The sequence below is a fragment of the Scomber scombrus genome, chromosome 20 (assembly GCF_963691925.1).
Source record: "Scomber scombrus chromosome 20, fScoSco1.1, whole genome shotgun sequence".
NCBI classification, from domain to species: Eukaryota; Metazoa; Chordata; class Actinopteri; order Scombriformes; family Scombridae; genus Scomber; species Scomber scombrus.
The window spans coordinates 8,491,237-8,519,197 of NC_084989.1; the positions used below are offsets into that span (position 1 = coordinate 8,491,237).

General features: G+C 38.4%; 2 protein-coding genes across 2 annotated transcripts; one reads left to right on the forward strand and one right to left on the reverse strand.

The window, feature by feature from the left end:
* nsmaf (neutral sphingomyelinase (N-SMase) activation associated factor) lies at positions 1–18,419 on the forward strand. Its single transcript, XM_062441921.1, has 31 exons — positions 1–95; positions 4,481–4,567; positions 5,382–5,460; positions 5,712–5,773; positions 6,007–6,043; positions 6,208–6,258; positions 6,725–6,796; positions 7,047–7,094; positions 7,213–7,265; positions 7,356–7,485; positions 7,583–7,654; positions 7,745–7,853; positions 8,037–8,213; positions 8,976–9,055; positions 9,226–9,316; positions 9,668–9,731; positions 10,344–10,395; positions 11,253–11,373; positions 11,516–11,647; positions 11,729–11,771; positions 11,864–12,030; positions 12,309–12,420; positions 12,832–12,890; positions 12,996–13,063; positions 13,157–13,224; positions 13,312–13,435; positions 13,549–13,632; positions 14,060–14,210; positions 15,056–15,158; positions 15,400–15,509; positions 16,621–18,419. Exons 1-31 carry the CDS (start codon positions 25–27, stop codon positions 16,713–16,715), a joined length of 2,772 nt encoding a protein of 923 aa, XP_062297905.1. The 5' UTR covers positions 1–24; the 3' UTR covers positions 16,716–18,419.
* LOC134002570 (cyclic nucleotide-gated cation channel beta-3-like) lies at positions 17,142–27,605 on the reverse strand. The gene is made up of 17 exons (XM_062441922.1): positions 27,513–27,605; positions 26,992–27,163; positions 26,329–26,401; positions 23,611–23,765; positions 23,231–23,530; positions 22,940–23,148; positions 22,791–22,841; positions 22,613–22,699; positions 22,428–22,492; positions 21,828–21,950; positions 20,836–20,977; positions 20,519–20,678; positions 19,942–20,039; positions 19,650–19,733; positions 19,364–19,482; positions 18,782–18,934; positions 17,142–18,601 (listed from the first exon to the last, which is right to left on the reverse strand). The coding sequence occupies exons 1-17, from the start codon at positions 27,603–27,605 to the stop codon at positions 18,457–18,459; spliced, it is 2,229 nt and encodes a 742-aa protein (XP_062297906.1). The 3' UTR covers positions 17,142–18,456.
* Between the last annotated feature and the right edge of the window lie 356 nt (positions 27,606–27,961).

A 27,961-nucleotide genomic window follows, 5' to 3' on the forward strand; every position in this document is an offset into this window, starting at 1 on the left:
CCGTGTTTACAGAGAGGCTGCTCTATGTTCACTCTCTACGGAGGATGGTGTGCAGTCATGGCCTTTTTAAAGACGCGAGAACGACACAAGGAAAGGTTTGTGCTCCTTCACCTCGCGTTAACATGACTTTGTTTCAGGTAGGAAGTCTCTCTCTGCGGGTTGAGCCCGAGCTTTGCAGCAGGAACACTGTTTTTTCTCGACTGGGTGAATCCCATTATAGTAAGGTCAGGCTGCGCCACTCAGCTAATGAGAGCTGCACTGTCTGTGTGATGCGCTGTTGTTGTTGAAAGCAGAGAGATAGATAGACAGAGAGAGAGAGAGAGAGAGATAGATAGACAGACAGAGAGGGCAGAGCAGGAGTTCAGTCTGTGAATGTCAGCTGCTGTTAATCCATTTTTCTTATTGTGTTGTCTGTTCATAGTTAACTATCATGACATGTCCCACGTCATCTCTATTTATAGAAGAGAACAACACATCAAATGCTGAAAGTGGTTCAAAATGACATCATGTCAGCTTAAAAAAAACAACAACCCAAGGCTCTTAAAGCAGTCTCTCGGTCTCAAAGTGGGGTCTGGGGATTCATTTTCACTATAATCCCATCCATTAGTAACACAATGATAGAATGTGTGAGTCATTTGGTCATTGGCTTCATACGCTTTCTATAATAAAACATCCCAAAAAGAAAAGTCTAATAGATGTGGGTCTGTGGTTTAATCTGTGTCAGTTTAGGAGTGCTTGATATGGAAAAAGTGTGAGAACCACTGTCTTAAAGTGCATATTGACTATACAATGGCTGCTGTGAGTAAATGAAAGCAGTATTGAGTACGTCTTTGTTAAACTATGTGCTCCAAATTTACCAGAAGGGTCACATGACTCATCTAGTAAAAGCTTTTAAATTGTGCTGCCTGTGGTTCTGATCTGAAGGGAGGAACTGCATTTACAGTCAGGATGAACTTGGCTGGGAGAGAGAATTGCTCAGCTCTGAAGAATGGAGTCTAAACAATTTCAGCAGCAGCTGTTAAGTGCTGTGTGCAGACACACAATGTGTCTGTTAGTATAGTGTTCAGAGGAATTAGATTTAAAGATTGATTACATTTTCAATTCAATCATCACAGTGTGGTGAGCAGTAGAATCACTGTACTATCAAATTGACATATTAATACAAAGCTTTTTAGATATGTATCATGGGGATGCACCCACGCCTGTTTCTCTTGATACCTCAGCTCATGGTACTGTTTGATACTGAGGACTGATCTGATACCATTGCCCTTTATTTTCCCCGAAGTCTTATATCTATATACCTCACTGCCGGGAACTCATTGGACTAATTTGCATGTAAAGTAACATGACAGCAAAAACACTGAATGTTATAATGTCACTGAAAAAGAAACTGCATTTAAAGGCAAGGCAAGGCAAGGCAGTTTTATTTATATAGCACATTTCATACACAGTGGCAACTCAATGTGCTTTACATAAAAGAAACATTTAACAGAAAAAATTGAAAAAAACATGGAATTTGAGAAATAAAAATAAAACCCAATCATCCAACACATACATACCCCCCCCCCCCCACAAACACACACACACACACACACACACACACACACACACACACACACACACACACACACACACACACACACACACACACACACACACACTAATAATAAAAAAAAGTACAGAAACATAGAAAGAGAGAGAAATAAAATACTATAATAGAGCATTAAAAATAAGATTGCAGCATAAAATAATGATTTGCTTTAAAATCATTAAAAGGACATAGAGTGCAAATGAAAGATTACAATTTAAAGTGCTTTAAAAGAGCTCAATCATAAGCACAGGAGAAAAGAAGTGTTTTTAACCTGGATTTAAAAATATTCACAGTTGGGGCTGATTTCAGTTCTGCCGGTAGTTTGTTCCAGTTGTGTTAAAGGAGTATTCCAGTATTTTTCAATGTAAGTGTTACCATTCTGACTAGTTTATCATGCTGACTTGACTCTTCTGTTGTATAGATTCATGTAAAAGTGTATATATGATAATTATACATTAATCAAACACTTGGCTGATAACTGCAAGGAGATGTACTTCTGGGGAAACCTGCTGACTAACCAAACACTTGTTTGAAAACTAGGGCCCGACCGATACTGGACTTTTGGAGCTGATGCCGATACTGATATTAAGGAGTAAAAAAATTCAGATATATCACCCAATAATTGTATATATAAAGAATATATACATAAACATACATTTTTTGCAATGATCCCTTAAAAATATGATATGTAAAGAAGGCTTGATATTTTACCATTTGACAATTTTATTGTATAAAATATGACATCAGTGCACTGAAATAGTAAACTTCACTGGGAATTTAATAATTCTAAATAACTGTAACTAACTAAATAACATAAGTTAGTTAGTGATGAAGCAAAATGACCTGAAATCTCTGTGTGCTTCTGTGTGTCTGTGGACGCTGTCTGTGGTTGAGTAATACAGTTTGTGGATCAGTGCATCACTAATTGATGTAATAATAAACATAATGGTCCCTGCACTTGTCAATGTAAATAATATCACTAATGATGGCTCCATTAATAGTCGCAGTTAAGCCATGTCAGTGAACTGGAACTGGATCAGCTAAATGGAACACAGCCGTCATTAATTAACGTTATTAGATAAACATATGCTTCTCCCGCTCTGACTTGTCTTATAGACCTTTGCACTGCGGGAAACTCAAGTGTTGATTAGTCAGATCAGTGCTGAGTCAGTGAAATGCTTCACTGGGACACTTCAGCCGTCATTAATGTTATTAGTTACACCTGACCTGCACTTTTCCTGCTATGACAAGTCACAGTTTCTTGCCTTCAGGTTTTCAGGTGTTCATTATAGTGATGCCAACGCTCATGAGCTGCATCGTCTCATATTGCTGCGTCAGCTCAACTCAGCGTACTGCACTGATACGTATATACCGCACTGTCACATTCTCTTCACTTATCAGTAGTCAACATCTATTCACAGTGTGTTTACAGTGTGCTTATGATGCTGTTCTTGAGAGATTTCAAGCTGCTTTCAGAGGTGTTTGCTTTTCTACTAATGACGGTAATGAGCACGTCACACACTTTAAACCCACAGCACTGCTCACAGTACTTTGGTGTGGTGATGCATTGCTAAGCAGATATGTTTCATACTGTAGAGAGCTGCAGCAGACCTGAGTAATGGATCCTGCTGCCTCTCTGAAGTCTTTATACATCATCATTATTTTATAGTTAGTTGTTTGGGAGGTCTGGCAAAAGATGCCTCATGGAGCACTATAGCACGAATAAAATGAGCTGTATGGTAAAATTTTAATGATCCTGATAAAATCAGATAAGCACAATGAAGAGCGGGAGTGTTAGCAGCTTCAGAAGTGCTCTCTGTGTACTTTGGAGGTTGAATTTGATGGGAAGATGCAGCATAAATAAATAAAACATTGAGAAGTTCTGAAAATTGCTGCGTGGTGCAATAGAAAGTCTCAACCAGAAATCATTTTGCGGGGCAACAAGATTTATGGGTAGTGTAGTCTAAATCTGGACCATTACACCATTATTGTCACATATAGTGTATCGCTGAGATATTGATGCTTGAAAATTCTACAGTGCAGTGTTACCCCAAATGAACTTTCCAGCATTTTAAGAGATGCTTTTTAGTCTTACCCAGATTCAGTTGACGTGGTTAATATGCATTTTATTGCTGTGTTTTCAGAGATACTGCAGTATATATGAACCGGACATGTCCTGCCTCTCTTATCACAAACAAAAGAAAGCGTGGGAAGCTGTTTCACACTGTCAAAAAGTGGAGGAAAAAAAACTTCATTCAGCACTACATGTGTAGATTAGCAGTTAACCAACAAGTTTGGTTCCTTTAAAATAACACTGTCCGTGCTGGCCTCATGGTTAAAGTGTGTACCACCAAACCACAATGTCCACAGCTTAGTTCTGACCATTCACACCCCTCTGTCATCCCTTGTTTCCTGTCTTGCTACACTGACTCTCAATAAAGTCATAATGCAAAAAAAAAAAAAAAAACACTTCAAAACATTTCAATGTATACTTAAAAACCTTTCATGTTCAGTGAGACAGTGCTAGTCTGATAAACGGCCTGTGGTCAAACCTGAAGATCCAGCACACAGTACATGTGACAGTATGTGTATATATTTAAAGGACCAATCCAACATTTTTTGACAGTACAGATTCTGGCTAAATTCACATATGTAATTGAAGAGTTTGTCCTAATGAGTAATTCACATTTCGATAATATATGTGTCTAGTTACAGTCCATGAATTAAAAGTTCCATCAATGAGTGTCAGAGTGACAGCAGGTTGCAATCCTGGGTTTTTTTATTTTCGTGGTGCATTGACCCTTCTGTTTACACGATCAACACGCTGTATCTGACTTCTAACTGTTGTCTTCTGTTATTTCACAATCCTGTGTTGTTGTTCTTCTCCAGATTTTCTCTCTTGTTGCTGGATTTGGAGGAATATTATTTTGAACAGCACACTGCGTACCATGTGACCACCAGTTCAACCAAGGAGAGGTAACCCAGATGATTAATAATATGAATCATCATAATTACTGTACTGTAACATCAAAGACTGTAGATGCTGTTTCTTCCTGAACTTTTGACAATAGGTTCATCAAAAAAGTAAAAATGGTTAAAAACCAAAATGTTGGATATGTTAGTTGCTGTTTCATTGTAATGATGATTTGCAGTGTTGTTATGTGAGGCCTCTGACTCTTTAAAGCTTGTTTTAACTCTTTTGGTCTGCAAAGAGCAGCTGATCAAACATGATCTTATCCTGTTAGGAAGGCTTGAGCAAACTAAAAGAAACTCAACAACCTCACAGAACAAGATGCACATGAATTTGAATATAAGTTGTGTTTACACAGTGCCTCTTGTGATTGTATCCACCTGAGGGAGGAAAAGTGGTAATGAACCTTTACAAAAATCACTGTAAAGCATAGAGATGCACCAATCTGACTTTTTCAATCCAAATTCAGATACCTGGGCCTAGACTTGGATCATTCTTTTATGTGTAAGGAAACATCTGGCTTGACTTAAACATTGCTTTCCTTACATTTTAAAACAAATTGTAACATATATATAGATTTATTAAAAGAATATCAGATTAGCCCGCTGTCACCGTACCTGATCCAGCTATTTATGCTGACTTTTCAAAAAAAAAAAGCTGTTGAAACTTCCCTATAGCTGTTTCTTATTGTGCAAAGTATGAATTCATATATCGGGTTAGAGTTGTAGGATCCTTTCTGCATTCTTATTAGCATTAATGTGGTTATATTAAATTGAAGGGGGTTGTTGTTTACAGTGTTTTTCCTTTTTTTCCTTCCAGAAAAATTAGAGGCTCGTTCAAGGTCTGCTCCAGATCAGTCATTTTTGATCCAGAGGATCTCGCAGAGCCAATTTTAAAGGTTTGTTTAAATCCAACTGAACTGGAAATTGTGTATAAAAAGAAATGAAGTTAGCAGTTGCAGCACTACAATATACAAATTAGAAAAGCAGAAATGATAAGAACTAAAAATATATATGCAGATTGAGCAGAATGAAATATAACATACTAAAATGAAAAAAGCTCTTTGCATGGATGTTGTGTTGTACGTTGAATGTCTGTCTTTAAATCAGCTGTTTGTAAATCATCGTACATCCTTTCCTGTATCTGCAGATTCTTCTTCGAGACTGTAAGAAGATTGAGTTTGTGGAGAAAGAGACCAACCCCTTCAATGAGTGAGCATGGCTTCAGCTCTGCTATTCTATCTGATCTTTATTTAGTCAGTCTAACTGGTTTTGTCACGTCAGACTGTCTGTGATCTTAAGCAAAGCTGAAGTTGGTTATTGTACAGTGTTACACAGAATCCCAATGTTTCAATTGTGTTATAATATTGGATTCAAAAAAACCTTTTAAATATTATTATGCAATGGACTAAAGTGATATGTTGTTCTCTTTGTCTTCCTTATAGACCTAAACCATCTAAAATCTCTATTTTATGTGGACAGGTGAGTTATTATTTTAATGAAGATATATCTTTTTATTTATTGATCTATAAAGATGCATTGTGTACCAAATTAGATTTACTAGATTTAGTTATTTCATGTATTATTATATATTATTGTGACAGGTCTTCAAAAGTAAACCACTTCCATTTTCACTTTCATTGCAGGTTATTTACATTAAAGAAAGCAATGTCATAGCACCTCACAGAACTGAAAGGGTGAGTCAGCCAATTCTAAGCATGGGGGAGGGGGGGTCTCCTGATGTTTGTATGCTCTCTGTTTGCACACATGTGACTGTGCTCTTTGCTGTGTTTGTACTATGATAATACATCCATGCAATACCTGAAGAGCAAGTCTGTGCATTCATCATGCTGCAGTTCATTTTTAGTTTCGAAAAACATGTTCTGGCTGAACTGAGAACAGTGATCACAGGCTCAGATACTTTGCTGCCTTGTATTTGAGGCATCACATTTAACTACATGGGAGGTTCAGTCCAGTTTTTTTAAGCTAATCCTGACACATAAAACAGCAAATTCTTACTTAGTATGTAATTATGTCAACATTAAGATCTCTACTGATTTGGATAAAGATGTATTTAACCCAAAATATTTTCAGAGAACAGAGAAATGGCTTCAAGATGTGTTTCTGCCTTTAAATGAATCATTCTTCTGTCATTGAATAAAGGAGACAAAGACGATGACCTTTCAGCTGGAGGGTTGGAATAAAACAGAAGATATTGTTCAAACATTACTTCAGGTATGTAGCAATTTAAATAAAAGAAACCCAATAGTGGCTCCAAGCCTGAGAGGAAATTTCCAACTTTCTGTGTTAACACAGCGACTCGAGAATAGAGCGGAGCGTAATTCTTTAATAAGCTAAGTTGTGACATAATCAGCCAATCTTTCTTTACAAGAGAGACTGAAGAGTACATGAATTGGAGTACTTAATGCTCTGGTATGTGTTGACTTTGTTTTGCTCCTTTTTTTCAATTTGGTCAATGTTGCAGCTCCACAGAGCATCCTGTCTGGACAAGCTTGGAGATCAGACTGCAATGGTGAGTCAATCAGTGCTAATAGGAGGCATTGTAAGGCCTGAAAGATCATTCTACAGTGCTTGATTTTTAGGTATTGATCACATAATCTGATTATACATTTCTTCATTTGTCTTTCTAGATTGCAGCCAATTTACAATCACGACTGGCAAGATCATCATTTGACAAAAACTGGTATGTTGACATCAAGCATCGAGCACCATTACAATAATATAATTATCAAAAAATAAGAGACTACAACCATATTGGGCACATGATCTAAAGCTTTCAGAGTGTTGCTGAGAAGCCTCACATGGAGTGTTCAGTGGAGATGGTCATGCCTCTGGTGTGCAACCCGGGCCACGTCTGCATAACAGATGAAAACCTCTACTTCCAGCCCCTCAATGGATACCCGGTGAGCTGACAAACCTGTGTGGACAGGCTGCGACCACAATACAAATAAATTAAAGGTCAGGTTCATAATATTGTTTTTCTATGACTTCTCATTCCAGGAGCAGGTGATTCAGATCAAACTCAATAAAATCAGGCGAATCTACAAAAGAAGACATGGACTCAGACCACTGGTGAGTACATTACTGTGAGTGCTGTAGCTGCAGTTTAGTATAGAAGCAGGTTAATGATGTGTTCATGTGTACGTGTCTCTCTTCACTCAGGGTCTCGAGGTGTTCTGTACTGAGAACGACTTCTGCTCTGACATCTACCTGAAGTTTTACAACACGGCAGACAGAGATGAAATGTATTACTACATCGCCACGTTCCTGGGTAAGAAAACTTGGAGCCAGTAATGAATCTGTGTCTTCATTTCCCAAAATATCTTCTCTTAAACTCCACAAGATTAACAGTATTTAAGTATGCAGCATTATTCCAATATCATTGGTATTAGCCTTTGGGGAAACCCCGTAACACACATACACATGTACTAACTGGAATGTTTTTCTTTCTCAGAGAACCACATTACAGAGCACACAGCAGAGAGTTACATGCTGCAGTGGCAGCGTGGCCATCTGAGTAACTATCAGTATCTCCTCCACCTCAACAACCTGGCTGACCGCAGCTGCAACGACCTCTCTCAGTATCCTGTCTTCCCCTGGGTCATCGCCGACTATACGAGCCCGCAGCTGGGTGGGTCAACAGCAGAGGCAAATGTGTACAGAGTAATATACAACATACTGCAGAGGCCTGATGTCCTTTTCACCTCTGATGATACCATTAATGTATTGCTATGTCTGTTAGCTTAGCCATTAGAGCAGTAGAGGTTAGGGTTAGTGTTAGGTTTTATTCACACTATGGGGATGTTGACACTTGGTTTTAAAATGCCTTTCAGTTATCTGAACACAAGTGGACAGCTAAGACACATCGCCATTCACACACTTAGTGTCTGTCATGTGTTTCCCAGCTGACCACATGTGTTCAGATGTCATCACTATCTACGTCACTTCTGCTTAAAGGTCAAAGAACCCCTTGCACAATTATTACATCAGTCTTTTTCTAGCCAAGTGCCACATTTGTCTCACACAAACTAGCCAAGAAAAAAAAAAGTTTCATGAGCTAATACACATGTTCAGGCTATTCCAGCTGTTGAGACAAAGGGATGCAGGAAGTCATTTGATGTTGGCACCCTGTCACCAAAACAGCCATCACATTTTTGGATTGATGATGTGTTTTCCTGTTAAATTCTTGTAGGGGACACATGTGGTCAAATGTGTCCTCAGCAAGTGGTTTGAGTGATTGGATCACAATTTTGTCTCTGAGGTTTTCTATTCTTGTATTTAGTGCTGTCCACTTATGAACCTATCACACACATTTTAAAACCAAGTGTGAACAGGGTCTATAATCACACATTTTAAATACGTATCCGATGTTAATGAGTATTCTCCCTCTCAGATATGACAAATGCCGCCACATTCAGAGACCTGAGCAAGCCTGTGGGAGCCCTAAACAAAGAGCGACTGGACAGACTGCTGGTGAGACAGACAGTAGAAAACTCATACAATAGATAAAGTCAGTGTGGTTTTTACTGTATTATGGGCATCTTTCTTTCTCTATTTGTACTTCAGTTGAGTTTTTGTTGATGTTTCCGTGTTGCTGTATTAGAATGTCCTCAGTAACCACCGACCTATTATCTTGCCCTCAGTCTCGCTACAGAGGCATGCCCGAGCCTCGCTTCATCTACGGCAGCCACTATTCATCTCCAGGCTACGTCCTTTTTTACCTGGTCAGGATCGGTATGTTACACTATAACAATACCAATACACACAAAGTACCATGCATGAAACCACAGAACACACAGGCTGTATTCAGTGTGTTTATACGTGGCCAACCACTATTGATTGTGATTGTGTGTGCTGTAACAGTGCAGTCAGGGTTTGCTGTAATCTGAGGTTTGTTTAGTACAAAGCCAGTCAGTCCGCTATCATGACATTCAAATACTTCAAGTCAAGAAGGAGGAAATTCTCTAAAGAACATGAAAGGAAACAGTTCATATGAGTACAGAATTTGTTGATTTGTTTCTGCTGAAGTTTGTTTTTATCTTCCAGATGATATTTTGTTCATACTTCTTGTCTTCTCCTCTGCAGCTCCAGAGCACATGCTGTGTCTCCAGAATGGCCGCTATGACCACGCAGACCGCATGTTTAACAGGTATTGTTCCTGTTATTATTGTTATAGGCTACTGTTTGTGTGTATTGTCATTGTATCCCGCAGTGAGACAACAAAATACAATAAACTGTAGCTAAATTATTTCTGTTGTGTCAAAAACTGTGAAATTAAATGATTACTTATCTTGCCTATAACTAAAATCATGTTTTATGCTTTAAGTTGTTCACTCATTGTAAATATGTGAGCTGAAGTTATGTCCTGTGTGGCATGAGACATGTTTCTGTGTTACATAGCTAACTCTAAACAATGACTCAGTGTGATCCGTGTTCAACACCATGAGAATGCTGATACTGACTGCTGGACACAGTTCATTTCAACAGGACTGTGATTTAACAGCATTGAATGTGATTCAATGCTGTTAAATCACAGTCCTGTTGAAATCATGCCTGAACAGCATGTAACAACTAAACTTGTGATTACAGTATTTCTTTAATCGATTTGACAGTTTCTGGATATAACAATAAAATGCCAAATTATAAATGTGTGAAAAATGGAGGAAATGTGATGATTAATCTGTAAATTAATCACATTTTAATCTTATAAATGACCAAATTAAATTCAGTACTAAGATTATTATTATTTATCTTGTTACAGCATAGGTGAAACATGGAAAAACTGCTTAGACGGGGCCACAGACTTCAAAGAGGTAAAAATATCAATCTATCTATACATTTTATTGTTATGTTAAGTGAGACACTAAAGGGCCATATTCACCAAATACTTGTTTTGAGTGAAGAGTTTATGCTATAATGTGGCTAAAATATGTAAAAAATGATAAAGTTGTTTAACTGTAGGTGTAAAGTCATTCAGGTTTCCTTCATTAATATATCTCTGTGCTTCTCATAGATGGGACCTTTTTGCCTGTGTAATAGTTATTTGTTGGCATGGTTGCCATGGACATGTGAATTTAGTGCATCGAAATCTGTGCCATGTCCAATGAATGTCTTAACCTGCACACACTCCCTTATTCCCCTACTTCCCTTTATTTGATCACTCCTCACTTGACCCAGATTCTATTCTTGTCCGCCATCATGAAAGCTGTCCCAAAGTGCTTATTTCTCCTCTGAGTAGTGAGGAGGGATGTGTGAGGAGCCATGAGTGAGGACACCAGAGCAGCCTTTACCAATGTCTTTGACTGACCGACATACGTCATAATGTCACTGAATTGAGAAAGATTACAAATTCAACTTAAGTGTATCATTTATATACTGAGCAGAGATGGTACGCAGTATAAATACAGACAATACAAGTTTTTATTCATGAACAGGTGTTTGTCAAACAGGTGCAGCTGCAGAGAGAAAACACTGCTGCTCAGGCAGTAATACCTTTGCACCTTATATTAGTATATTAGCACAGTGTGTATGTATGCAGACACTAACTCTATTAGAAGTCTGTACAGCTGTGATCTTCATTTTCTCTCTCCTTGGATGGTCTTCCTGGCAGTGCAGTCTGTGGAGTGTTGATGGACTGTATGTTATCTGACTTATCTCTTCTGTCATGCAGTTGATTCCAGAGTTTTATGGGAGCGACTCCAACTTCTTGGAAAACAGAATGAATCTCGATTTGGGCAGAAGGCAGAACGGAAGCTTAGTTTGTGAAGTCACCCTCCCACCATGGGCCTCAGGTAACTTCCTGTTGACCATCTGATGATGATACACATCCAAATTCTGTCTGTATCATCCTGTCATACTGGTCATTTTGTGAAGCGGTAGGGTTTATTGCTCTTTCAGGTTATGTATATTTGTCATCTTTTGTCATCACACCAGATGCCAATGATTTTCTTCAAAAGCACAAGACAGCCCTGGAGAGTCAGTATGTATCAGAGCACCTTCATGAGTGGATCGACTTGGTGTTTGGCTTCAAACAGAGAGGCAGTGAATCTGTGGCAGCACACAATGGTAAAATACATAACAGCTAATTTTTAACATCAAATCTACCAAAACTGAACAACGGCTAATATTTATCTGATTGTCTTTCAGTGTTTCACCCCCTGACCTACGAAGGCGGCATAGACTGTGACAGGTATAACATAAAAATTCCTCAAAGAACTAATCACTCCAAATGATTTAACACTGCATCATGAACCTAACTTTCACCTTCATGTCTGTGAGAAGCATCGAGGACCCTGACCAGAGAATCGCCATGCTGACACAGATACTGGAGTTTGGCCAGACGCCCAAACAGCTGTTCATCACCCCTCACCCTCAGAGGATCACGCCCAGGTTTCATAACATCACTCGAAGCTCCAGCCTCAACTCACCTGTCAGCGAACTGTCTCCAGGTAAGAAACACACTACCAACAGAGCAGAGTCATGCCACCACAGTGATAAGACGAGTGATCTGATATTGAGCCCAGTTTTTGGTGAATAGAGAACTGTCTTTTTTTTTAAAAATTGTTCTTTGTCATGTGCAAAAACTCTCATTAAAGCAAATAGGAGACAAAAAGATATGCCAGGAAACATCCACAAACATCTAACACATAGTTTAGATGTCATTTTTTATATTTCCTGCGTGTATCTCAACATACCCACACAGCCGGTTTCTCTCTGTTGTTTTTAGCCTCTCCTAGTGAAGACTCGTCCTTTGAAGACCTGACAGAGGAGAGCAGGAAGATGGCCTGGTCAAACATGAGCAATCTGAAACCAGTGACCAGCCACAGGATCCATAAGGAGTAAGTCAGGAGGCGTCCAGCTGGCTGCAGTGAGGACAGAGTACAAATCAAACTGCATATCCCCATATAACTGTGTAGAGTGAAATGAAATCTCTGGTACGAATATGAGGAAGTGCATGCAAAGCAAGAAGACAGCAGGCAGCTGCAGCAGCTTCATGCTTTTTATACTTTTGCAGTTAATACATAGTTTTTAAAATAGAAATGTGTTAAAATGTATTTGAGGACACGTTTTAATCGAGTGTTAAAGGAGGAGCAGCTGAGGACAGGTGGCTGTGGTAAAAAATTAACTACTTATATAATCAGTTATTTGGTAGAAACATTTTTAATTTTCTTTTCTTGCATGAGTTTTTCAGGATATTCAGGTTTTTGTAGGTGTTTTTAAATAATGACGTCCTTCTTCTGAATGTGCAGGGCGGTGACAGGCATCACTGTGACTCGAGACGGATCAGCTGTTTTCTCCACATCTCAAGGTCGGGGAAACATTTCTTTTACAAAGTCAGTGTAGATTACAGTTGAGATGACAAAAGGACAACTTTACCGTTTCCTCATGTTGACTATGTCGCTGTTTATTCCAGACTCAACACTTAAAATGTTTTCCAAAGAGATGAAGGACTTCCAGAGAAGCATGTCTTTCTCTAACATGGTATGCAGCTGTATTTACTTTCACTTTTCTCTCTTGTGTTGCTTTCTGTTATATTCTTATTCTCTCTGAACTGAACTTCTTGACTGTTTTCAGGCTTTATCATCATGTTTGACGCTGGCAGATGGTAAAACTGTGGTGTGTTCTTCGTGGGACAACAATGTGTACGTATAAAAAAGAGGAAAAAAAGCCCATGTTTGAATTTGTTTTACAGTAAAACTTTGGCTGACCCGCACTTTCCTCTTCTGTAGTTATTTCTACTCCATCCCGTACGGCAGGCGACAGGACACGCTGATGGGTCACGATGATGCCGTCAGTACAATGTGTTGGTTTGACGACAAGCTCTACACGGCATCCTGGGATTCCACTGTCAAGGTAAGTTCAAGGCTTTGATAATGATGCAATAACATGATTTTATTTGGTATTTTATCGTCTGATTGACAGTTGTGAACAGTTGAGAACAATGAATTATGTGGTTGATATCGCAGGTCTGGCACTGTGCTTCTGATAGCTTATCCAGTCACAAGAGATCCCAGTTTGAGTTGCTGGCTGAGTTGGAACATGATGCTGGGGTGAGTGAGGATGCTAAACTGTGGTTTATACTGTACTGTAAGGTTACTTATAAGCTGAAGAAATGTGTCTGTATTTAAACCATTTATAATATCCTTGATTCATACTGAAGAAATTGAGTTTAATGGGGTCTGTTTCAATGCCGGTTTGGCTGTTAAGACTTGTGACTCAACATGTCTTTATTATCAGGGTGGAATTTTATTTTCTCTCATACTGTTTAATAGAAAACTACGTGTTTTAATGTTATGTAAGTATGGAATAATAGAAATGACGTTCACCTTTGTAAGTAATGCTTTAAAAAGTTAAAACCCTCTTTAAACCAGATTTTCTTACATAAACATGTTTATCAGACACTGAAAAATAAAAGCAGCGCTGCAAATGAACAAACATGTTTTCTGTCTGTTTAATGACCTCTATCACTCTCCTCAGGTGAACACTATCGGTCTGAATCCAGCAGGGACTCTGCTGGTGTCTGGCTGTAAGGATGGGACCGTCAGCATCTGGGACACCAGCAGTTATGGAACACTTCAGCAAATCCACTGTCACGACGGGACCATCCATCACATGGCCTTTAGTCCTGGTATGTGTTCAACCACTTATGTTCTATACACTGGAGAGAAAGTCTTAGAATTCAACCTTATGTGAAAGTGTTAGGTAGGGCTGGGCAATATTGACCAAATACCTCTATCAGTATTGCAACAGTATTGTAGGGGACAGCTGGTCTGATAATCTTCAAAAATTGGATCATTTTATTGTAAAGCAGCCTTTAAAAACCAGTAAAAGGCAACACTTACAGCATATCATGATATTAGGATCGAAATGTAAGACAATACCTAGTCTCATACCATGACGTCAATAAAATATCAATATATATATACTGTATGTAATCTACCTTATTGATTGATAGCTTCACTTCATCAGAGCCCACAGACTGCCTTTCAGGTCAGGGAAATGATTTTTTTTCTTCCAAGATCATTACAGTAATTGTTTCTGCCTCGCTCTTTAAGCACCTTATTACACCTAACAAAGCATTTCAACACTGTATCAAAGTGGCATATGTTTGATTTGTTTTGCTGTATTAGTCAAAGGGACTTTCACTGGCAAGACAAGGGAAATTAGTTTGCCAAGATTACAGAAGTGGACATCTCAGTTTTCCTTTTTTATCTTTGACTAAACACCATTGTTAGTCATCAGAGCTGTACTGACAAATCACATGAAAATGATCGGGGGATCTGAAAGTGCTGTTTGAAGATCTGAGCAGTGTGATCAATCTGCCCCCTTTTGAGACAGATGAGACATCAACCTAAACTAGCCCAGTCTTGCAATCTTATAAAGCTGAAATAGTGTTTAATATGACAGCAATTGCCTAGAAACCATGCCAGACTTTAAAGGTAAAATATGGATTTTTTTTTTTCTCGTCCTCAGACAGTAGACACGTTCTCAGTGTTGGTGCTGACTCCTGCATGAAGGTTATTGATGTTCAGACGGGAATGGTGATCTCATCTGTTAAATCTGAAGTGGAGCAAAGGTAAGCTCCCAACAACTGCAGAGCATGAAAAAAATCTCACCTCAAGTTACAGTTTGACAGAATGTTCTTGAAAAGCCAGAACGTTCTAAAATATCTAATTAGATTACTATCTTTTTTCCATTATGAAGTGACAGTTTCTTTGTTCTTGATTAATACAGGATTAGGACTCACATATGTACAGTATATAGTGCAAACTGGAAGTCAGCAGGATGTAGGCTGTGATATTTGTGTGTGTTTGCAGGTGTTTCTGCTGGGATGGGTGCTCAGTGCTGTGTGGGGGGCAGTCTGGTGACCTCCTGCTGTGGGACCTGCTGAGCAACACAGTCACTGCCAAGATCCCAGCTCACTCAGGTACACATTATTATCCCAAGACTGAAAAGTATTGTGTTGCTGTCCTCTGGTTAAATGGTTCAAGCCTGTTTCACCTCTGACTGCACCCAACAGTGACAATGATGTCACTGGGTGCTGGACCTTTACATCACCACAGCAAGGCGACAAGTTAAACCACTAGAGGTCAGAATAGACAAGCTTTTAAGGGGTGTTAAGTTACACTTTAAATGTACTACCTGTGTCCATTCCTCCTGCCTGCAGTCATTTGTTATCTCTCTGCCAAAGATGGGAGGCAAGTTTTTCCATTAGCTTTTCTCTTCTTCCCCCATCTGTACTCTGAAAGCTTTAGCTGTATCATTAGTAGGCAGTAGTTTTGTGCCAGAAGCAATTTTCCTTTTAGATAGAAAGCAAAATCAGATTGGGTGGATTGCTCGCCAACTACGACGCAGTGTTCTGCAATAAAGTACGAAGCAAATGCCAGAAGCTGTAAATCTTTGTTTGTCATGTAGCAACAATTTCATGAGGTAAACATGCTACCAGTAGCAGTAGAGAAAAGTTGTTTAATGCTTTATGAAGTGGATTCCATCTACAGTGATCACAGTTACAGTGTTCAGTTGCTTATATGCATCAAAAAGCTTTGGACAGAATCATTCTAATACAAATGCTGTTAGGTAATTTATCTATAGTAATCAAGTAGTCTGCTTCCAGTGTTCATTTTGGGGGTTTTCAGACATGACAACATATGGATTGCAGCACCTGTTATTGCCTTGTCGTTCCAGCTGCTTCCAGCTGTTACCTGAGGCTGATGCTGCGTGCAGATTGAAATTATGATGGGAAAAAAGTAATTTTCCCTTATTGAAAAAGGGAGTCTCTTTGAAGCTTATGACAAACTGCCAATGAGATGCAGCTGGGAAATAACAAGTGGACTGAATTTTCTGTTTTATTACTGTGTATTCATGTAATAAGTATTTTAAGATGGTATTAGATGGTAATTGCATTAGAAATTGGGCGGTGACATGGTTATAATAATCATTCACATATAGTAATCAGTTTCACCCCAACAGATGTGATTACTATAGGCACTTTCCACTGTACTAACAAAAAAAATGTGATCATTATTGTCTTTGCCCAGGTGCGGTCACGGCCATGTGGATGAATGAGTTGTGCACCACAGTGATCACAGGCGGAGAGGACAGACAGATGATCTTCTGGAAGCTCCCGAGTTAAAGAAACTGTCTTTATAAGAAGACTTCCAGTGCAATAAACTGGACGACACTGGCCAAGTATCCTGCAGACTACAAGACCCAAGTAACCGACTCAGAACAGAGACTTGTTTAACTGCCGTTAAGACTCCAGAACTTACTGTAAAGGTTCAGTATCACACAGCAGCTGGAGCAGGGGGACAGTCAAAGTCTCAACAGTTCTCTGTCAAAAATTCAAACAAAAGGTCATGTAAGTCAGTAATTGCTTTCTGCATATTGAGAGAGAAAATGTCCAATTGCAGTTTTGTGCATAAGAACAGGAAACTACTAAAACAGTGTACACGCCTTATTTTTCACTTTTTTTGTTTTTGTTTTCAGTGTATTCTGCGATTGTTTGTACTTTCGTTTCCTCAGTATGATGTATCATGTTAAACTGCTTCTTTTTAAAAAAAAATTAGTGATCATGTTTCTGTAGCTTTATGTGCATTGTTTTATTCTGTGAAGTGGACTCATGATGTGTGTCACAAGCTTCAGGCTGCTCAGGTGTTATCATTACCAAATAACACTGACCTTTAAAATGTATCTTTCCTGTCTGTTTTGTTACCATCTCTTCAGCCTCAGAGATTTCCACAGATTGTTTAAGCTTATTACAGTATGCTGAGCTGCACAAGTTGCTACCACTAATATAGTATTATAACCACAAAGCAGTCTAAACAACTGTTTGCAAAAGTCCTTTAGGCAAATTGAATAGAGGTAATGTAAGTGTCTGAAAGCATAAGAATAAGAGGACAAATTAAAATGAAAGCTGGACTATCTATATCTAATATTTTATATAGACTATAATAGTGGCCGTACAAAAATGTACTTCTTGATGGAGAACATTTTCATCTTCACAGACTGAAATTATGTCTGTTATAATTGCTTCTAATAGTGGTTAATGTGTCCACACACAACATAAACGCTATCGCTGCTCTGCCTAACTTTCCAATTCCTTTTTTAATTCACTTATTAAAGAAACAAACCCCAGATTCCAAACAAACCGAAATAACTACAGACAGGATCAGAGGTCATCCTGGAGTAACGAAACAACACGTTGTGTAGTAAACATTGTTTTATATACAAAAAATAAAGCACAATATATAATATACACACTTTAAACATTATGTTAACTTTCAGATTTGGTTACTGGCACTAATCAATTGAAAATTAGACATTTCTTTATCTTGAAAGCAAAAAGGTTACAAAGTGAAGATCATTAGATTATAATTACATTTCCATTAAGGTTGTGCAACTTTCCATAACATCTTATGGGTTTCAGTTAAATGTCTGTGCTAAAGACCTTGCATCATTTATCCCGAGGCTTTGGTGTTGGAATGGACCACAAGTCAAGCATTTCACAACTCCCCTTGTGAATATATTACCATTTGAGACTTTCATTAGCCAATGAAAAGTGGAACACACTAATTGAATCAAATGTGAAATGGTGAAGCTCAAAGACTTCACACATCTCAATTCCCTTGCTCTGCCTGTGGACGAAAGACAGAAAAAAGACACGTTAATACTATTCTAGAGGCTCATTAGTGTCTCCGCTAGATTAAATGTTCTAGAACAATGCTACTTTATCTACAGAAGTGAAAAGGTCACTTGAATTACTTAGCTTTTAAAAAACTGACAAATTCAGGCTTATTTCCAATTGTTCACAGCTAAATCAATAACTAAACAATTTGAAATAACTCAGCAGCTATTCCTCTATGAAGACTGTTGCCTCAATGTGAAAACTTTACCTTGAGTTTACGTAAATTGCCAAAGAGTCTGAGCAGCTTCGGTGTTGGTGGTTTCGGTCCGAAGAGAGTGTTGCCTTTTGGCTTATCCTCCTTTCCCCCTGCAGGGCCTTTAGCTTTGACCAGTTTCCTGTACAATCACACATACACACAAAATCCTTAATGAGCCTCATTTTATGTACAGTAGTATAACAAGGATTTTAAATGTCACTAAAACAACCATAATCACAACAAAACCTCTACATACTTGAGAGAAATTTGACCAAAACTCATCTTTCTGTTGTTCAAGCAAAGTTAGAATATCACTCACCTTCCCTTCCTGGCCAACACTTTCTGAGACTCTGGGTAGTGGACAAGAATATCAAACAAGTCTTTCTTTTCCAGGACAAAGAGGTTAGCAAAGCCATGCGCTTTTACGTTAGCTGTGCGCCTGTTTCCTCCATCTTTAGCAGACTGTAGTAAACTGTGACAAATGAAAGCAGAAATAAACCATCTGTCAATAACTAACAATGAGTCGAGTTTGAGTTTTTTAAGTTGTATAACTAGCTAAAAAAAAGGTACTGTTGGCATTCCATACAATTGGAAATGCATAGGATAAATAAACAATGTAATTTAGTGCAACTGCCCTGTGATATGCACTACTTTTTTTTAAGGTGATAGAATTCTGAAAACTTAAATTTGCAGGATGTAGGTTGTTCTTTAGCATACTTTGATACGTGGAGCATCTTTTTCATATGTTAATATAACCGTACTGTAACAACAGAGCAGCATTATTAGCTTGAAAATCCATTTATTCTCATTACACCCATAAAAAGACTTGTAAATATTAAAGTTTGGTGTAATTTAGCTTTAGATGAGAAAAATACAAGATTAGATGCTCCTGCAGACTAACCTGATTTCTCCAAACACACTGCCAGCCTTCAGGGTGACAAACACAATACTGTTGTCGGGTCCTCCCACCACCTGCACCGCTCCACTCTTGATGATGTACATCTCTTTACCGATGTCACCCTGCAGAGGAGAGCACAAGAAAGATGTCAGCGTTACACTCAGATACACAAAATCTTGATCATATTGTTTGGGGGTTTTGCTTCATGATCATCAATCTTTTAACACACACACACACACACACACACACACACACACACACACACACACACACACACACAAATACTCACTTTTCTCACGACAAAATCTCCTGGTAGATAAACAATAGACTTGAGTCTCAGCAACATGTCCACCAACATCTGCTGGTCACAACCCTGAAAGAAACAATATCAGTATGCTGCTGTATTATCATACTGTTTGACTCCATATTTTGGTTAAATATTGAAATACATTCATTGTTTCTCAGCCATTAGGTTTTTACACAACAGTGTCATCTGATTTCATGTCTGTGTGTACTGATTGTGTAGTGTGTCATCTTGGTGTTCGCTCTCTAATGCAAGGACACGGTAAACGTTGAGACACCTGAAACAGTGCGATCTTCTGGAAAGTGCCCAGGTTGATGTCCACAGCGATGGCCGTTTTCATCACCAGAGGCATCTTATCCAGCAGCTCACCCTCATCTAAAAGTGACAAACAAGTAAACAGGTAAACATGCTATGTTTTTTTAAAAAACGGATTTTTGATATGTGATTTTGTGATTACAACTAAGCACAGCTTGTTCTGTCAATGTAACAAAATTGTGATCATGAAAAAAACAGACCAAAAAAAGAGAGTAAACACATGCCCTCTCCAGTTTTCTGTAGTACGGTATCCTGCTTTATGGAGCAACTATTCTTATAAGAGTTTCATCAGTTTGGTTTTCAGTAGAGTTTTAGTGTCTCATCAGGTTTCTTGGCTAAAGGGCTTTGAAACTGAGTTTTAAAGTTTTAAAAGCTATGCCACCAAATGTCATCGTAGAGGTTCTAAACGCTTTAGTTCTGTCACAACTTGGTTAAGGTTTCATGATTTGGTCCACTAATTCAATGAAAGAGATAAAAAATATATAAGAAAAAATACATACTAATGGTAATCCAAAAAATGAAAGAAAGAAAAGACTCACCCAACATGCCCTGAGCAGTCCAAGTGTAGTTGTACCACATCCTGACTCTGTTCTGGACTTGCCTGGTGATCGAATATGTGTTCATATAGTCAACACAGCCGTCCATCGATGCCCGGAAATATGCCTGACCTGCTGTTGCGGCTCCTATGACATCTCTCATCTGAAAGAACGAAAGAAAGAAATGGAGAGTGTTAAGAATACGTTACATAGATAAAACTAGATAATAATTCTTAGTAACAAACTGAATGACAGGGACGACTCTAGTGGTCTTTGATCCTCAAACAGTTGCCACATGATAGATTTATGAGTCTTCCTACCTGTCCAATCAAACTGGAGAACACAAAGACACCAGTGAAGAAGTTAATCATCTGAAAGCTAATCTCAAAGACTGTTGTAGGCTCTGGAAGACCCCCAATGTTGATCAGACTGCGGACAGCAAAGTAGTAACAACGCAGGTACCTGTGAGGGGACAGTAAGGAATGAAAAATTACAGGCAACATGCAGTAAAGCACCTTCATTTCATTTTGATAAACATACACATTTAGCGGCATTTAGAGAAACACATGAAATAATTAAACCAAGGTTACAACACAGTGATGGTGTAACAGTGGTAAAAGCTACATTTTCCTAATACACTTTACACATTTCCTTCTTAAACAAAACTGGATCAGATTAGATTCTTGCTGTGGTGATGCTATAATTGTTTGGTATTGTATGCTAGGGATCTTTGGGTAACGTGAGATGCTTTCTCTGTGTTGGCGAGGTTTCTAGGGTGTCAGTAGGTGGTTGCTATGGTGTTCTGGTTGTTAGGGCATTTCCAGATAAGCTGCGCCTGAAATCACTCATACTGCCCTTATATAATATATATATTTGGTAATTTACTCTAAAATAACTATGACTGGAATTGTCATATCTATAAAATGTGACTTGTTGTATTGTGGGATTATTAGTGGAAAGCAGTGTACATGCAATGGATGCAAAACATTTTATTCCATTGTGAGAATTTTGTGAGGTGCTGTATAGAGCTTCAATTTCACATTTGTAATTTGGACACTTAAAGAAAACAGCAAACAAAATAAAAATTATAAAATGCATTATATAGTAAATAGAGTGATTTCATACTCAGCCATAGAGAGACTGCATAACATTTTCAGCACCTTGGACAGAGGCTTTCAGTGTTTCAGTACCACGGAGAGAGACAGAGATTTGACCTTAATGTTGGTGTGAAAGCACCATGGAGAGCTCCAATGATAAAAGCACTTTAATCATAAATAAACATAAACAAGACAAATGTTAAAAAAATACGTACGCTGATCCATCTCCATTATACACCCATAAGGATGATCCTAGACCCTGGCTCACTGAGGCAACATAGTATATACAGGCATTGAGATGCAGGACGTAGAGCAGGTAGCCTGTGGTGCGAGCAACTCTGTAATCGGAAAGAGAGCGATAGAAAAAGAAAATAACGATTAGATCAAATAAAAGAGAATAAAGATGTATTTATGTATGTGTAAAGTACCAGTCAAAATGTGGACATGTCTTCCTATTCTCTTGGATGAGAAAATGTGTCAACATTTTTGACTGTTACTGTATATATATTGCTGTGAAACCAGCAGAAGACACATAATGTTGAGAAAATGTTATGATAACTAATTCAGCATAATATGAATGATGTTAAAAAAAAACATCTTTGATAACAATGACACAATGACGACAGTGGCTCAATAACAAGCAAACACAGTAGATTATTTGGTTTTGAAAACTGCTAACAGATGTGTTCTTTTACTCATATTCCTAACAATTAAAAAAAAAAGTAGCCTTTGCACTAAAAACTCAATAAAAGCAATGTTAATCTCTATCACAGCTCGTTTTACATTACTCCTGTATTTCCTCCACAAGCATGTACCTCCATATGTAGGCCTTTGCCATGATACTCTCCAGCCGATCGCTGAACTCAAAGAAGGAATCCAACTAGAGAGAGCGGAAGGAATAGAAGAGGAGAAACAGGACAAGAACTGTGAAGTTACACCAACAAATGTCAGTTTTTCTTCATTAACATGTCCAGTAAAACATAAACCTCTGCCTGCCTACCCTGATGAAGCGGTTGAGTCGGAAAAAGGAAGAGAATCCAAAATACACGGAGAGGAGGTCAAAGGGGATGATGCTGACCATATCAGTCTACAAAAGAGAAGGAAACATGAAATTTGGTAATGTTTCACAACAGGTTTGTTTAATTCTGTGATTTGATTTGGTCATATAACATTCTCACCTTAAATCGGCTCGAATTCCGATAATGTACCTTAGTCATGGCTCTTTCTTTCTGCAAGAAACAGAACAGAACAGATAATGTTAATTAGAAATTGAAATCACAACAACACACACACACACACAAAATACAATAATGATACTGTTACTTACAATAATGTCTCCAGCTTTGACAAACTGAAGACGGGGTTGCCACATCAAAATGTCAATAACATTCACTAAGTCACTAAGAACGTCGAAAAATATCCAAATGGGGTTATAAGCAGCATTGTGGTAAGGGAAGGCCAGTCGAGCAGAGCAAAACCAAGCGTTGTAGTTGTATGCCACCGCTACAAAAGCCAGCCAGCAAATATATCGACGATCTGCAGAGACAAACACGCACATTTCAGTATTTTTAAGCATCTCAGCTCACACTTAGCCTTGGTTGAGCTCACACACACACACCTGTGAAAGGGTCTATGGTGCTCCCCAGGACCGTATCCATCCTCTCCTCTATTGGACGAAAGAGGACATCGAAGCATGTGCAGTTGATGTCCGGGAGGAGCTTGGCTTTTTTCCTGGCCTCCTCCGCGAGCCTCTCCTCCTCAGCTTTCTTCTCCGCCTCCAGCTTCTTCTCCTCATCCTTTTTCTTCTTGTCCTCTGCCCTTTTGGCCGCCTCCTCTGCCTTCTTCTTTTCCGCTTCCTCTTTGGCGATGCGCTCTTCCTCCTTCAATTTGATGTAGTCCTCCTTCTTCAGAATGGGCGCTGAACAGAACAGAGTAGGTGATTTGTTAAATGGCTCTTTTTGAAGTGTGGTTGCGGGTTGGTTTTCTGGCTGTACTTACTGACAGGTGGGGTGATCTCTGGAGAAGTTGCATACGGGTCAGAGACTTTCTCTAGTTGCGTCTCCGTGCGGTCTCTTAATATCTTGACCACATGTCTGAGCATGTCATCTGTGTAACGAAAGTAGACAATAGGTGGAGGCGGAGGAGGTTCTTCTCTGAAAAAATACAAATCATAAAAGACAGATGAATTAAGATGAACACCATAAAACAAATTATGGGAGGGAAGAGATTGGGCCTGATTAGAGAAATAACATTTAAATATAAAGTTATAGATTAAAAAGCACTTTCTGCTACTCTACAAAAGTATAAATCAACCCATTCTCCTCCACTGTTCCCCCTTTTCTTCACCATGTTTACTGCCTCCAATAGGAACATACTAATGTAACATAGTAAATGATCCCTCCATCTATTCTTTACACTGCTCACATCTGGTTACAGGTACAGATCCCTGGCCTGGACTTCTCTGCCATAGTATTACTAAAAATACCCCGGTAACTGTAACTTGTGTACATGTGATGTATGTGTGTATACATCTGGATGTACCCTGTAGTTATTTTAGATGTATACTGCTATATAATGATGATGATGATAGCAGAAGAGGAGAGGGACACAATGATCAGGGTAGTCACTTTGCTGAAATAAGAATTTCCTTTAAATAAACCCAGATTGAGAGCCAATTTTGAGCAATGAGTGTAATATTCAGACAGACACACAACCCTACATCACCTCTTTAAGAGGCCTGACATTAGCAAGATTGGATTTCTGTTCCACTTTTATCTGAACCTCTAAGAGAAAATAGGATTAAGACCATTTTTAAATCTGTGTTATTTTCTCTTTTTAGACAGGACTAATTCAGCTAAAGCTGTCTTGCAAAAAAGAAAGAACATAATTCACTATCAGAAGAAAAAGTAATATGTATTATTATCTAAATACACCCTTCAACGTGTGTATGTGTGAATGCTGTCTGATTGTTCTCAGTCACAAACACTACTAAACTCCTAATCTCATTTCCTACTTTAGGAGTCACAGGCTGCTAGTCACAGTGTGACTGTAGCTGCTGTTATTGCAGTTTGTACAGTCACTGTTTCTTATTGTAGGGAAAGATAAAACAATATGCAGGGCAGATATGTAGGGTAGACTGTATAAGGTAGGTAAAAGTCTGCATGATAACATGAAAAGGATTAATGTATCCTGTTTGGAAAGTGAAGAGAACATGTTGAAATTTGAGCGGCACACCGGAGCAACAGTCATGCCTCCAGTTTGTTAAGAAGTTGCAAAAAAGTGAAATCTTTTGAAGTTAAATGATGGTTAAATGAAGCTGATGTAATACACTACCTAAATACTAGAGGCACAAGGAGTTCCTGAACCGTAGGGTCAAGGTATTCTTGGACTAGTCAAGTTTATTTGCATACTCCTAATCACTGCTGCAGTCTCAGCTGGTATCACAATGCCTGCATTTTGAATACAGTGAAAAAAAAATGTTGCTTAATGCATCTTTGATGATGAGTGGTGAAGTAAAAATGCTAAAAATATATATTTTTAATTATCCTCTTTCGGCCTCACACATAACTCAGTATGAATTTAATCCAGTATGATCTCAGCCTGAAAGGAAACATAACAAACATGAAGGATCAGTTAGATGGAGTGCAGCGTGTTGTCAAGTACTGCACCAAAGTACAATATTAAAGGACTTATGCTTCTTTATACTGATTCTACACTACATTTCAGAGGTAATACTGTACTTTATAATGATAATAATTTAAGATACTAATTCTATTCTATACTACTTCAGGATAGAATCAATACAAGACTTTTTTGTACAGTATTTTTTTACAGTAAGGTATTGCTACTTATGTAAAAATGTCAGTACTTCTTCCAACACTGTCCTCATGCAATACCAACAATATCACCTGAAAGTACAACCATTCTTCAAATTGTGGTGGTAAACTGTACACGTTGTGCCAATACAGCAATCTTTAGCTGGACATATTTATCAATAATAAGAAACAATTAATCTCTGTTATCTTATTCTTACTCAAACAGGCACATAAAGTAACTCAACACTAACAAACACTTATTGAACCAAGTCTCACTGACACTTAATGGAAAGGGTTTGTTGTTTTCTGATGATTTGTAATACAAGAAGAGAAGATTGTTGTGATTATCTAATCCCTGTAGACTCATCATTCTCTAACATTCTCTAGATAAAATGGTTTCAAATCAGATAAAGGAAAATCATACTGATCATATGCTTTGTAGGGACCAGTAAGAAATACAACATCCGAGATACAAGGCAAACATTCAGCAAAGAGGTAACATATCTCCTTCTCCCACATTTATCTGTGCACAGATGTCAGTGCCCCTTTTTTCACCTTCTCAACCACGTGAATTTCAGATAACCATCTGTCACCTGGTCTCCACACCAGTTAATCCTTGAAATGAACACTTGCACTATCATTCAATTAATTTCCAAAATAAACTCTACATTGTGGAAGAGCACATAATGTCCCAAGATCTAATTTAGAAAATGGGTCACACACAGAAATTCTAAATTTAAAATTAAGACCTGCCTGCAATGTGTAGCCTAAGGTGATTTTGGAAAGCTTAAAATATCAGATGAGTTCCAAATTAAGCCATCAGTACTAACACTGTTATATGCTGACTTTTAGTTTGTGATCTGATGAGACAGTCATTTATTTATTCATGATGTATTCTTACCCTTCAGCCCCCTCTGGATTGGCAGGAGCATCACCTGCTGCTGCAGCTGGAGCAGGGGCAGCAGGTGCAGGAGCTGTAAGAAAGTGACATTATAATATCTCTCTAACCACAGTGAACCAACTGCCTAACATAACCAGAAATTCTGCTTTTTTATCAGTTTAAAGTAACATTTTATAATTAATCAAATCTGACTAAATTAGCCCGCTTTACCTGTAATAAAACTTGAGTGTCAAGTGATACATTTATGCTGTGCACCAATCGCAATTACATCAGAGTGTGCATCATGTATTTATATCAGTATGTTGTTGATAGTTTCATTATCATTTAAAACAAGCCTGTGTGTATTACATATATGAAGAAATATGCCGTGTTTCTGATCATTGGTTCATTCAACAGTACTGTTCAGTTAATTTCCATTTGGTAAAACATAAAATCAAAGTGTAAAAAAGGGAGTCCAATACAACAAAATCTGAATGACTTCTGCAAAAACTAATGTAAAGCACAGAGAATAACACTAAACACTGGTGTGTACAGCTCTGTGTAAAGACAGTACATGTGACACTAAATCTGATCTAGCAGTTCCTGGAAAACAAGCACGTGGTGACATCATAAACAGCATTAAACTTACCACGGAAAGAGTAAATAAATCAAAAGACTTCTCACCTGGTTTTGGCTCTTCCTTCTTGGGTTCTTCCTCTTTCTTCTTTTCCTCTTCTTTTTTATCCTCCTCTTTCTTTGGCTCCTCTTTCTTTTCCTCTTCTTTCTTTGGTTCCTCTTTCTTTTCCTCTTCTTTCTTTGGCTGCTCCTCATCCTTCTTTTCAGGAGGCTTTTCCTCCTGGAAATAAAAAATTCAATTCAATTCAATTCAATTCATGTCATTCATATGAAAGACTTGCTGCTCATCTAGACCCAGTATCTCTGCTGAGACTACATCGACTGCTCTTCTCATCAGTGCTGAGCTGCTTCAGAGGTTCTCACTGTAATTAAAACAACTTGTGTGTGACAAGCAAAAGGAAAACACAGAATCCAATTTATTTAACGTTTGCATATATTTAATCTGCTAGACAGCTGTTCAGGGGAAAGCTGATATGAATGACCAATTTTATAAAATTAGCAAGTAAAATGTATTGATTTTACAAATGTCAAAGTAAGACCAAAGATTAAAAAAGGAGTCCAGGACTTACCTTTGGTGGTGGAGCTGGGGTGGAAGGTGGGGTAACAGCTTGGGCAGGGGGAGGCACGGGTGCCCCCATCAAGTTTTTCAACCTGCTGAACATGGTGGAGTTTTGTGTGAGCTACAGCAAACAGGCCATCCACTTCTCCTCCTGAGGACCCTTTTCTCTGTGGATCAACGATCCTTACAAGAACCCTAGACAGTCCTGTCTTCCATCCAAACAACAGACTGCCACAATTAATTCCTAAAGCCCATTAATCCCCTGTAAAGGGGAGTGACATTACTCCCGGAGTCACCAGATCAGCTATTATAGTGTCCAATCAGTGTCCGGCAGGGAAACTGTCTATTGCCACCAAAGTAAACATCAGCATGGACCATTTATTTGCTGGCAGATAAATAGTGGCAATAATTAATGTTTGATAAAATAATGTCTTATGAGTAATAATTAAACCCAGTCAC

Bases quoted from the DNA above. Each gene is read 5' to 3' on its own strand.
- nsmaf (XM_062441921.1), top strand. From the start codon at position 25: ATGTTCACTCTCTACGGAGGATGGTGTGCAGTCATGGCCTTTTTAAAG. The intron at 96-4,480 runs GTTTGTGCTCCT...GTTCTTCTCCAG, and splicing joins CGAGAACGACACAAGGAAAG to ATTTTCTCTCTTGTTGCTGG. The intron at 15,510-16,620 runs GTACACATTATT...GTCTTTGCCCAG, and splicing joins CAAGATCCCAGCTCACTCAG to GTGCGGTCACGGCCATGTGG.
- LOC134002570 (XM_062441922.1), bottom strand. From the start codon at position 27,605: ATGTTCAGCAGGTTGAAAAACTTGATGGGGGCACCCGTGCCTCCCCCT. The intron at 20,040-20,518 runs GTGAGTCTTTTC...TGTCACTTTTAG, and splicing joins GACTGCTCAGGGCATGTTGG to ATGAGGGTGAGCTGCTGGAT. The intron at 18,602-18,781 runs GTGAGTGATATT...GTGATTGTACAG, and splicing joins GTGTTGGCCAGGAAGGGAAG to GAAACTGGTCAAAGCTAAAG.